Source organism: Cynara cardunculus, assembly GCF_001531365.2.
Source record: "Cynara cardunculus var. scolymus isolate 2C chromosome LG 8, CcrdV1, whole genome shotgun sequence".
Classification (NCBI taxonomy): Eukaryota; Viridiplantae; Streptophyta; class Magnoliopsida; order Asterales; family Asteraceae; genus Cynara; species Cynara cardunculus.
Genome location: NC_037535.1, coordinates 18,951,530 through 18,964,747, shown reverse-complemented (window position 1 = coordinate 18,964,747; position 13,218 = coordinate 18,951,530). Strand labels below are relative to the sequence as shown.

The 13,218-nt window shown below is 34.5% G+C and overlaps 2 protein-coding genes across 2 annotated transcripts; both read right to left on the bottom strand.

Moving 5' to 3' along the window:
* Positions 1–2,029: 2,029 nt before the first annotated feature.
* Positions 2,030–3,359, bottom strand: LOC112516429 (peroxidase N1-like). The gene is made up of 3 exons (XM_025123468.1): positions 2,914–3,359; positions 2,653–2,820; positions 2,030–2,558 (listed from the first exon to the last, which is right to left on the bottom strand). The coding sequence occupies exons 1-3, from the start codon at positions 3,308–3,310 to the stop codon at positions 2,140–2,142; spliced, it is 984 nt and encodes a 327-aa protein (XP_024979236.1). The 5' UTR covers positions 3,311–3,359; the 3' UTR covers positions 2,030–2,139.
* A 4,747-nt stretch (positions 3,360–8,106) lies between these two features.
* On the bottom strand, positions 8,107–10,785 carry LOC112516268. Its single transcript, XM_025123285.1, has 6 exons — positions 10,777–10,785; positions 10,199–10,615; positions 9,647–10,119; positions 9,354–9,441; positions 8,649–8,883; positions 8,107–8,576 (listed from the first exon to the last, which is right to left on the bottom strand). Exons 1-6 carry the CDS (start codon positions 10,783–10,785, stop codon positions 8,107–8,109), a joined length of 1,692 nt encoding a protein of 563 aa, XP_024979053.1.
* Between the last annotated feature and the right edge of the window lie 2,433 nt (positions 10,786–13,218).

Sequence of the window (13,218 nt, the reverse complement as noted above, 5' to 3'; positions counted from 1 at the left end):
ATTACCTACGACTGTTTGACCGACGGAGTATCAGCGACGGATCAGCGACGGATCAGCGAGGAAATTTCCCTTGCTGATACCCAGCATTTTTGTAGTGGGATCAGCGAGGGAAAGGCCAAAAAACTCAGTCCCTCGCTGATCTGCGAGGGATCAGCAAGGGAATGAGTTTTTTGGCAATTCCCTTGCTGATCCCTCGCTGATTTGCGAGGAATCAGCGAGAGAAGTTTTCTCTAGCAGATCAGCGAGGGATCAGCGAGGGAATGAGTTTTTTGGCATTTCCCTCGCTGATCCCTCGCTGATTTGCGTGGGATCAGTGAGGGAATATTTCTCTCGCAGATCAGCGAGAGAATGAGTTTTTTGGCATTTCCCTCGCTGATCCCTCGCTAATTTGCGAGGGATCAGCGAGGGAATGAGTTTTTTGGCATTTCCCTCGCTGATCCCTCGCTGATCTGCGAGGGATATTTTCCCTCGCTGATATTCGTCGCTGAAACCTGGTTTTCTAGTAGTGTCCAAATAAGAACCATATTGATTCAAGCGGAAATGTATTATCAATCAAGAAATTCGACGAGCAAATAATCCAAACAATAGAATATCAACACACATACGTAGATCATTGTTGAACTATAAAATAAAAGTGAGAGATGACACTGTATTTACATGGAAAACCCAAAATGGGAAGAAGAAAAAAACACGGATAGGGGAGACCACCGAGAAATCCACTATTGTTGAGTACAATGCTTGTTAAAAGGGAGATACAATGGAGAGAAATCCACGGCCATAAAGAAAAATGGGAGCTTCACTAAAATTTGATAGAACCGTGCATTGTAATCGCCTAGTGTGTTTGGGGTGACTTCCCGTGCTACTAGAGTCGCCGAAAAAGTCAGCTGAATTTCTATTTCCTTGGGAGGATTAAAACATACAAACAGCGACCAAGTTGAATTTTCTGGCAGATTTAGTAGCCTCCAAAGTTGTGAGAGCTACTATTTCTTCATATTAGAAGCTGATTTTTTAAACCAAACTTCTCAAACATATTATGTGTTGTTTATCCGAGTCTAATATATAGAATCATGACACAAATGTTAGAAGTCGTCATTTATTTCGTTAAACTATTTGACAGAGATATACATTGGGTTAAGGTCCAAAGTGAAAAACTACATTCATTTAGGCATAATGAGGTTGGTATTAGTGAGGGATTGTTAATATGTTATCTTAATTAACTATTAAAGAAAATCACGATAAGCTCTTGGGCTTTCTAGTATTTGATACATATACCCTAGAACATAGAAGACGAGTTTTCACACAAACCTACTAGATTGACATCAAAAGGTTTAACAATATATAAAATAGAACCAAAAAATATACACATTTGCAAACATTCGCTAACTAAATATAGCAGTTATATAGATAAATTTAATATTCAAGAAATGCTGTAAAAAAGGAATTCAGCAAATACAACTTTTATTTTAGAAAATATTTTAAAGAACTTAAAATGCTTAAAACGTTTTATGAACCTACTGTAATATTTTAGATAATGCATTTTATTGTTTGATCTTATAAACTTAAGTCGTATAAACTATGTTATTAAGACGCTTAAATAATCTAAACACCCTATAAACTCAAATTTTGTTGCAGTGTAGTTTTGACGACAAATAATAAAACCAACGGTGATTCATTAAGTGAAATGTTAACGGATTACCAACATTTCAATAAAAGTTCTCAATCAAAGAAAATGAAAAGAAAAATCCAACAATTATCCATCGGTAATTGCCGAATGATGAACAATGAATTATTATGTTCTCTTTTTCAAATTTTCATAATTCACAGTTAATCCTTGCACAAAAATATTATTAGGACCGTATATGTAGAGTACATCTAGATGAATAAAGTACAGGTTATTTCTCAAACATCTATGACTGTCCTTTCAACAAATGGAGATCGATTTCTTCTGCAAATGAAAGATGACAAGCTATGCATGGACCAACAATTAATTTATTGCATTTTTCACATCACCAACAAAAGGATCAAGTAAAAAACAAAAAATTAATTAAACAAATCAAATGCTCGATACAATTTTCGATTGATTTAAATCAAACTTATGCTATTAACAACTTATGATTCAAGTTAAAACCCACATCATGATCAATTGGTTGTCGTACAAACCCTACGAATTTCTCCTTGCATTCCCGTTTTCACCTCTGTATTACCCATCTTCACCATGGCTCTTCCAAACTCGCTGTTGAATCTCGATCCAGGTTGCCCCCTCGTTCCCAGAAACCCTTGTACAAACCCCTGAGTCCTCCGGTCGCTCCATAGCTTTGCGTCGGATTCAAGAACTCCTCGTCCATTCCTCAGATTTTCATAGAAGGAACTGCCAAACCGATCAACGCTGCCTGTATCAAGGGCCACACGCCTCAACCCATCACCACCATTGGGACAAAGTGCTCGGAGTTGGGGAAGGAACGCTTGGTTTATTTCAGGGTCAGGTCCATTGGTATTGTTGAAGTTGTATAGTCTGTAGCTGAATAATGCACAAGCWGACGTTCCAATTGTATGTCCGCCTAGTAAAAGAAAGATYACACGGTTTAATMTRTGATTAAYAGGGTTGCATATTGTGTAATATATAGTTATTCTMCATTTTTATTTGCTACTTACCAACAAGAGTAACAAGATCTTGTGTGTTAAGACCTTTGTCTGCAAACTTTCTGATTTGAACACTAATAGGGTCGTTAAACGCAGGTAAGGCTGCAGTATCAGATGCTTGTGAAACCAATCCRTCTCTACGCCCTAATGRCACCTGCCAACTACGTCCACCGGTCTGCAAGATGTTAGRAAAACGATAAATAACCAATTAACAAGTAGTTCTTAATGCATAAACTCAAAGATGGTGTGCTAAGAAAAATCCAATTAMCTGGACTACAGAATCACGCGCAGCAAGGGCAAGAATATCAGCACAAGAGACCACTCCAGGACAGGTGGYYTCAAGTTGGGACTTTGCAGCATCAATAACGTCAAAGCCTCTCAAGAGGGAGTTGGGTGGCGCAGTCTTYTCAGTGGATGGGCCATCGATGAGAATAGAYGCATCACAACCATTAACAAAACAGTCATGGAAGAACATCCGTAGTAAACCAGGTGCAACTGTGGGGTTGGCTCGGACAGCAGACTGAACCGCTGATTGGACTATGGATTCTACTCTTGGGCAGGTGGCCCTGTAGAATCCCACCAGAGTTCCTTGGCCTAGTGATATGGTGGTGAAGGTGGCTAACAGAAGAACCAACAAGATAAGCGTTTTGTTAAGGGAATAAACCTCCATTACTACCAAATTAAGATTGTTGGTATGTTTATATGCCAAAGGACAGTGTGTGAAGCTAGGTAGGTATTGTATTCAGTAAATGAGATGTGAAGGAGATTGCAGAGGGAAGGATGGTATTTATAGCCGTTGTAATGAAAGTCAACACGGAGATGTATAGGATTAATTAGGAAGCTGGGGAGAAAGAGAAACCTTCAAGCTTAACAAGTTGGATCCAACTCATTTACTTTGATAATTTATAAATTTATAAGCTTAACAAGTTGTACGTCAACTACACATCAAATTATTTTATATTTTTGTTATTTTATTATCTCTATAAATTGATAATAATCATATACAAAGGTATTAAAAAATTGAAAGTTAAAAATCAAACAAATTAAAACATCAAAAAGTGTTCAAATTGAATTCATTCGAATAATGTTTCAAATTTATGAATATTCTGGTCAACTTCGATTTAAATAAACAAAAAACGAATGAACTATTCTAAGAATGGTTACCACCACCCTCAATTTAATTCATGCTACTATGTCAACCAAACAACGTGAACGGATTTTGACAATCAAAAGCTGGTGGCACTTAAAAAGTCAACCAATTTACAATTTCCTCGATAATAAAGATTGTACTAAAAGTTGTTTACCATGTGATGCGATAGGATATTTAAGACCAGTAACTCGTAACTCGAACTCTCAATCTTAAAAAAAAGATGTAAATTGTCAGGGTTCAACCTCTGTAACAAAATCATATCATGCAATTACAATGGTTATAGGGATGGTTATATGCCAAATTTCTTTATAATTTCATAAGATTCATCCAATTTCAAAATATCAAATTTGTTCAAGATGTCATAATGTCTACGTCATCCAATATTTTTATGTAACAAGTATTATCCTAATTCACAAAATAATTAACTAACCGGTACATTAGAAAAGTTACTCTTACATGGTAAAATTACTCTTGTTAACTATAGTTATACCCTTCTTTCGATAGCTCATTCTTAAGTCTAACTTTCACATTCCATCATTTTATTTTATCTTTTTGTTATTTCATTCATTTAATAAGACAAACTCGGAAAACATATAATTTTAATTATAAAGATCATATATATTATAAAAGTTGGTTCTCGTAAGTATTAAAACAAATAAAATCAAAAACCAACCAAATTATAACCATCGAAAAGTTGGTCAGTTCCCTCGTTTATCCGTCGTCAATCTACAAGGGATTTTTTCCATGGCTAATATCCGTCGCTGATACCTTATTTTGTAGTAGTGAAATTGAATTCTTCATTCGAGTACCGCTCAAGTTTATAAATAATTCAACTGGCCTTGATTTAAATAAACAAATAACAAATCAACAATTCAAAGAATGGTTACTACCACCTCCCGAATTAATTCATGCTATTATGTCAACCATAGGAGGCGATTACGACGGTTTTGTATATATCATGTATTTTATTTATAATATAATATCCATGAAGTTATAAAAGCTGAAATACACATAAAACGTTGATAAAATAATATTATATTGTAAAGGTGAAGAAAAAGGTTTTTCTTCGAGGTGGGCTAAATGCACCCCTATACATTGTTTAATGCATCCCTATCTATGAATTTTTTCTTCACATACATCAAAATCAATACATGTTTTTTACATTCTCAATGCTTGAATGACTTGATTCTGACATCAAAGGGGGTGCCATTAGCACTCCCCTTTTCTTCACGTGAGTATGTGTCATAGATGTTGATTAATATAAGATTGTGTGATAGAATTAATAATTAAACTGTACAATTAAGTCCCCGATATTGACTAATTAATTATACATTTAATCTATTAGGTGTCTTATGGTAAACACAATGTTAATTTGTTTGTCTTTTAGGGGAATAATTATAGTAAAATCAAATAGTAGGTTATTCGTGCTCAACTCGAATTCGAATTTTTATTTTTATTTTGAGTTGTTGAGCTCATTGCTAATTTATGGGCTCGTGCAGTCGTGCTCTACCGATTAACTTGTTTATTGGCCTGGGGTTTATAGTGTTTAGACTTTTATTGTATTATTTATGAACTTATGACTATATTTGGCTTGAAGAAGTATATACTCGGATAGTTTGGCTCGAAAAATTTAATCAAGCTTTCGTACGAGATGAATCAAACATTGGTTTTATGAAGTTAGATTTGTTCACACTACAACAAAATTGGGTTTATAGGACACTCTCAAATTGTAAGCATTCTAATAGACCTCTTTATACTTAGTTTATAGGACCAAAAAAATAAAATGTTCTATCTAATAGTGTTGTATTAAGTTTATATGACGTTTTTTTAATGTCGTAATAAGTTTTTTAGGACACTTTTAATATAAAGTGTCTTATTATCAACTTTATAGGACACTATTTGAAAAAATGTCCTATAAAAACAAGTGTCCTATAAAAAATTGAGTTTATAGGACAATTTCTCAAAAGTGTTCTATAAAGTTGCTAATACGACACTTTGTATATAATAGTAATGTCCTTAAAAACTTGTTAAGACGCTCAAAAGTGTCGTATAAACTTATTACAACACCTTTAAATAGGACGCTTTATATTTTTGTCATATAAATTAAGTCCTATAAAGCGGTCTATTAGGACACTTAGAGATTGGGGGTGTCCTATAAACCCAATTTTGTTGTAGTGTCAGTTAAACGAGTTCCATTTTGTGTTCGAGACCCAACTCGAGCTAGAAAATTATGTTTGAGCTATTAAAAGCTCGACTCTTTTACACTATTGTCTCGTATGATATTTATTTTGGTTTGTTGATTATAACACTTTTTATTTTTATAGTTTCAAATATACAGATAGATGTGGTTTACATTTGGCCATTACCTCTAAAGGTTGTTAAAAAAGACTTAGTTGAGTTAGGGGCATTTACTCTTTTTTCCATTTTCCTCACATTTAGAAAAAAATTATATTAATTAGTATATTATATTAATAATATAATATAATTTTATATATATATATATGTATGTATGTATGTGTGTTAGTGTGTGTGTGTGTATGCATGTATAGATTGTGGATCATTTACAAACCTACTCATTAGTACAAAACATACAAACTAATCTCAATCATTCATTGAGTATTCTAATAAATATTTGATTTAATAAATATCTTGATTCTTTCATAATATAATGCATTAATCATAATAAATGAACTTTAATAATCTTTCATAAATATCCAGATCATAATTAAATAACCTCATGTCATTTCTATAAATATCTCAACCAATTGTTTTGTATGATCTGTACTAATGGTTGTGTCTGTAAAATAAATCACCAACATATAGAAGACTTAATCATTTTGAGAACTTCATAAACTGTGAGATCCGTAAGGTCTTATATAAACCAATCATTTCAAGTAATTGTTTAATGATTTAATTAATGATAAAAGGGTGATTTGGTAATTTTGTAAAATGATGGCAACTAATACATTTATTACATTTAATTTTATCATTGCTCTCTCCTAATCTGAAACTCCTAAATTGTCTCCCTTTTTTTCTATAGAGGCGTGACGTCTTTCAACCACCACAACATATCCCTTTTTCTATAAAGACATGACCTTTTTCAACCACCACATCTCAGATGTAGCAACTGCATTACACCATCGGCAACCACACTTACAAATATGGCGAACGCTATACAAATCCAATGACAACTCTTCGGTCACCACGTATTCGGCGACCACACCATAGATCCCTTGACTTTGTTGATCAAAAATTTCTTTTCTAATTTAGTAACATCAAACGGTGTTCCCAAAAATAACCTTCTTCCTCATCACTCCAGTAGATCTGAAAAACACTCCTCCATCATATTTCCTATCGCTAGCTTCTCGTCACCATGCCTTCCATCTTTATCTACCCCCTCAACCTTCCTTCAACATTAAATCCAGATCTTGGAACCACCATGAACGAACACCCAAGCCTGATCTCAGTCTCATATTCGAATTCATCCAGCCTTCTCATTCCGCCCACCCCTCCAAATCTAAAAAGCTATACACCATTCGTACCAGATCTCGTGAACGGCTGAGCAACGATGGAAATCTGGAACACAACTGAAAGTACTCGTTGGAAAACCAACAGACATGGAATAGATCCATAGGGAGTCACCAGAAAAGCCAAGAATAGGTAGATGCAGAAAAAATACAAATGGGTTTCACAAGTGTTCACTTTTGTGTAGATTTCAATTTTATGTAAGCCTTCATATTTTGATATTGTTTGTATTTTTTTTGTGTACCAAGGTGTTTACAGTGTGCAATCATATGGTGTCCTATCGAGCAATTGGAAATTTTCATTTATGGTGTAGTTTAAGTGTTCAGGTGTTCCCCCACCCTAGATTTTACAATGTGTCCACAATGGTATTCACATTGCGATCGTAATGTATTAATAGTCACTAAAAATGTCCAAATGTTCACAAGGTTGTAACAAGATATCTACTATAAGTGGTAGGTTTAGTGTTATGGAATAATTACTTAGGGGCTGTTTACCAACAATAGCTGATAAGCGTTGTCTGAAATAAGAGGTCTGATCAAAGTAAGCATTTCTGTCTGGAGTAAGTGTTGTTTGTAAAAAACTGTTTACCAAGTATTCTGGATTTGATGCTGACTAATAAAAAAATGACCATTATAACCCTTTATGTGATGAAGGGTTTAAACTGAAGCAACTATTTACCAAATTTGATGTATGAATAATTATTGAAATGACAAAAATACAAATTTCATAATTAAAATATATTAAAACGAGAAAATAAATTGAATTTAAACATAATAATTGTCGCAAAGATCTTAATTTGAAATATTAGACAATAACTGATTTGCAATCTGATCGCGCAAACTAGTCATATATTCACTATCTTGATAACTCCACTGCATTTCATCGACTTCTATGTCATTGCTTCCTTCATGTTGTTCTTCGTTGGCGGTAAACATGGTGTTCTCATCGTGTTCCATAAATAATTGGTCTTGGATATTGCATTTCCTTATAAAGTTATGAATCGCGAAACAAGCAATCACCACATCTTTCTGTATTGAAAAAGGATAAGGAGCCATTTGCTTCAGGATTGGAAATCTTGCTTTTAAGACACCATACGCACGCTCGATAACATTTCTAAGTTGTGCATGAGCATCATTGAACATTTCTTCTTTTGTTAATGCACGTCTACGCCGAAAATCTGCTAACCAATACCTCGTATTGCGATACGGAGTCATAAATCTACGGGTACAAGTATATGCGGCATCACAAAGATAATATTCATCTGTAATTACATCTAGAACTCAAAAAATACGGATTAATAATAATCTTTTAATGTTAATAAAATGATACTTACTTGATGAAGGAAACGGAAATCCCGAAGTTGGGTTAAATGCAACTTCCCTCAAAACTCTTGAATCATGTGCAATGCCTTCCCATCCAGCCCATACAAACGTGAATATCATATTAAAATCACATATGGCTAAGACGTTTTGGTAGCATTCCCCTCTTCCTCTTCCTCTATACCTTGTTTGTTGATCACTAGGCACAACTGCATGTACTAGGGTTCCATCTAGTGCACCTATAGCCCCCTTTAAAAAACATCAACTATATGAAACTTGTAAAATATCAAAAATGTTGAGAAATTATCAAATCAACAACATAAATCATACCGGAAATATTTCTTTGAGGTGCCTAAATCTCTCTGATGTATTTGATGTTCCATCAACCGATGTTGGCCCTACTACCTCTCTCGCGAATTCCATCATTCCTCTCAATACTTCATGAAAACAATTATGAATAGTCTGTGTAGAGTGTTGAAATCTACGTTTAATCATGCGAAAGCGTTCATTGTGAGCAACAATTGTCAAAAACATCGCCATCTTCTCTTCAACGCTTATTTGCCTACTTGATTGCAACCAATTTTTTGTTTAAAATGGTCGCATAACATTATAAAGGCATCACGAGATAAACGCATCAATTCATGACATTGCGTATTGGATCCACTTAATAATTCTTGTGTATACGCATGTCCAGTGAGAACCGAAGTGTTATCTCTCACCCTTTCTATTCGTGTTGAAGCTCTTCTTCTCAAATACCAATATACAATTACCACAATCAGAATAATATCATTTTCATCCATGTATGACCTTGCATATAAAACACAAATTAACCACAAGTTTAAACAAATATTCCGTCAAATTGAAATAGCCATTTATTCATATTATATCAATCATAATACCATTCAAACAAAACATTCTAAAAAAACATCTAAAAAAGATTGTTCAAAACAAAACATCACCAAACTAAAATAAACCGAGCTTACCACCTGTAAATTTAACCCWTCCCTCACACCTCTCCTCACTCAAGCGTAACCAAATTTTCCTATAGTCKGTGCTTTGGCTGAATATGTAAAGTGTTATGTCATACAATGGAGTTTGCTCCCACCCAAGTGTTTCCAACTTATCTATGCAACGATCCATCTCATCCTCCCCTGGTGGTTTGTTCAAGATCTGTTTAACATGTGTCACAACTCTTGCTAAATCATCCTCATTTTCCACACGTTGTTTTCCTCTCTGTTTTTTCCTTTGAGGTTGGGGACGAAAAACAATCTCTTCTTCCGAAGGCAGTGGCTCTTGTGTTAGATCATAATAGTCTTGCGTGTCATAATCTTCACCAATTTCAGGAGTCACACTAGAAGGGTTTGGAACAGTAGCAGTTGGTCCCCACGTTCCAACACCGGTGGAAGCCACGCCATCAAACAATTGAATGCAAAGTTGAGGAAAGGGAAGAGGTGCAGTCCGCAACTTCTCAACAAATTTGTTTTGCTGTTTATAGATGATTTATAAGTATATGTAAAAGAAGAATTTAAAAAAATGATCTTAATAGCAAAAGATAAAATGTGACCTTCATTTCTATCTGACATTCCTCTTCTGACAGATTGAACATGTTTGTTGATGCATCATAAACATTACCCGTCTTGTTTCTTAACTTTGTCCATGCTCCATACTTCCCTTTGAGGTAATCATAATGGTTTTTCATTTGTCGTTGTTCAACAACAAAATTATGATTCTTTTGTAGCACTTCTGCTACATTCTTCCACGAAACTGCCTTAAGGCTACCCCCTTCTCGTCCATTTACGGAGATCTCATGCAAACAAGACTCGATAAATGTTTTCACCACATTTTCCTTTTTCCAGTTAACTCTAGGTTTTTTTGATTGTGAAGATTCGCCAAAATTTTCGATATCTAAAACATTAACCATCATATCAGAAATTTCAGAATCAAACAATGTTCTTTTGCAATGGAAAGATAAGGCTAGCAACTATAAATATGACAAAATTCCATAACCAAGAGCTAGGGAATTCTTTTAGGCCAACTATTGGAAAGGTGTTATGAAGTATAGGCCAACTATTGGAAAGGTGTTATGACAGAAACTATTTTCATGTTGATGTGTAACTTTAAAAACTCCTATGTTATCTATACCTGACCCATAATTGTTGTTTCTTGTATAGATCTRGTGCTGTAGAAGAAAAGTGGAGTGCAATGTAGAGCTTGGTGGAATTGGGTTGGAAGAAGTATGTTATGCCCTTAGTCAACAAATGTAATTTTAACTTCCATAAAATTTGCTTTAGAAATGGACTCTCATTTTTCAGGTCAGTTTCTTAATATGAATTGCTTCTAGATCAAATGTGACGAACAATATTTGTAATGGATGGACTAATATCAATTCGGCAGCTTGAATCACAACCGGGCACAAATAGTAACATCACAAAGTTTTGGAATTATATAGTTGTTTGGTTTACTGCATGTTATATTGAAAGTATTATCTTTGTGGGAATCAATGTAGAGCTTGGTGGAATTGGGTTGGAAGAAGTATGTTATGCAACTGTGATTGTATGATTTCTCCTATTGGCAAGTAATGATGAATATTTTAAGTATTGTGTCAAAAGCTTGTGAAGTTGAAGAGAATAAAGAGGCACCTTGTTACCCAACAGATAGAGGGATGTGTGCATTTTTTACCTTTTCTAAATTCTATGTTTCAATGTACCTACTTTTTACTCAATTTTCTTTTAATAGTTGCTTACTATTTACCAACTATTGTACTTCTTACCTTTTCAGTGTCTTTTTTACATACATGTCTGAATTTCCTTTGCATAGGTATTTTTTGGGGATGCCTATTAGCTTTGTTTAAATTGTGTGGAAACCAACCACTTATCTTCATTTTTGCTGTAAGTCATTTATCCATCTGTAGACTAATTATCACACCATTCTTTGTAATTTCTAGATATCATATTTCTGTTGCATCAAAGTTTCCGGTTTTTGTATACCAGGTATGYATAAGGCACTAATTGTTGGGACTATTATTGTTGGTAATTAAGGCGTCATGAAATGATGATGGTGTGATGCAATGCAAGATTAAGGGATCATATTGAAGTAAGCTGCAGATTAGGGATAAGTTTTTGGTATCACATGTCTAGCAAAAAAACATTGTTCCTTCATGTTCATTGTTCACTAATTGAAATCACTATGGTTAGTAGATGAGCTTTGAAAATTATACATTTTCTTTATAAAACATTGGTTATGTTCTAGGAGCAGGAATGTAATGAATTGTTAARTAAATATGTAATTTGATTGAAATTTCAATATAAATCCTAGCTGCCAAGAAATAGGAGGAAGTGTTCTTGGAATCTATATTGACCAGTGATTGAAGTGGGTGCATGATTTTCCCCTCATCATAGTAAAATAGTATCTTCCATACAAAGAACAAGACACATATAAAACTAATAATAGTATAAAATAATTACAACCAACAAATCCATATGCACATTGGAGACAGGAAGGTCTACAAAGCAATTTCAACAAATTCTCATAGCAAATGCAGATACGGTACTCCATAGATAAGCACAATAACAGTTAATCAACCAAAAACATAAAGAAGCCCTAAACAAATCATCATTCATCAAATAAAAACCCTAATCTTGAAGCYCTTGGATATAAACGAATGGTACACATACCTGAAATTGAAGATGGAGACTGATTACGCTGAGGAGACGACAAACAGAGGAAACAGTGAGAAAATGAGGAATGCGAGATTGATGAGGAATGCGATTGAAACAGATTGAGTTCTGCAGTCTCTATTGCTTCTGAAATAGGGATGATTGATGTTGAAACGATGAKGAATGCGATTGAAATAGGGGAATCGRAGGATAAAATGGGAAAAAAATCAGGATCGTATCCTCTTACTGCGATAAGAACGGGGATAGTTGCTGACCGATTGATGTCTGGTAAGAGGTACGATAAGAGCCTCTTTTTAGAATAAGTGGTTAGTAAACACTATATATCTTATTAAGGTAAGAGCCYCTTGTTCAATAAGCATCAATAAGAAGCAAGTAAACAGCCCCTTAGTGTTCACAATATGGTCACAAGGTGTTCACAAAGGTTCACAATATCTGAGGTGGTGTTAGTGTGAAAAGTGCTAAGGGATGAAGGAGAGATCAATAAGGAGAGAGGAGAGGGACGAATACCCAAAATGCCATTTATTTAATTTTGTAATTTAAAATTACGAACATTACTAACTTCCTAATCTATACTACCTTATAATGGAGATTTCATAGAAGTCTTAAATACAACTTTAAATGCATATGGTACTACATTTTAATGCATAAAGTCTTAAAGTCTTAAAAACAAATCCTTATGCATATAGTACTACAAGATTATGCATAAAGTCTTAAAATTATTGAATCCATACTCCCCGGCTTCCAAAGACGTCGATTCCTTTCTCCCAAGCAGCGATTCCTTCTCCAAGGCAGCGATTCCTTCTCCATTCCTTTGTCCCAGGCAGCAATTCCTTCTCCAAGGCAACGATTCCTTCTCCCAAGGCAGCGATTCACGTTTTTCATCACTTTATCACGGTTAGTTCTCCAT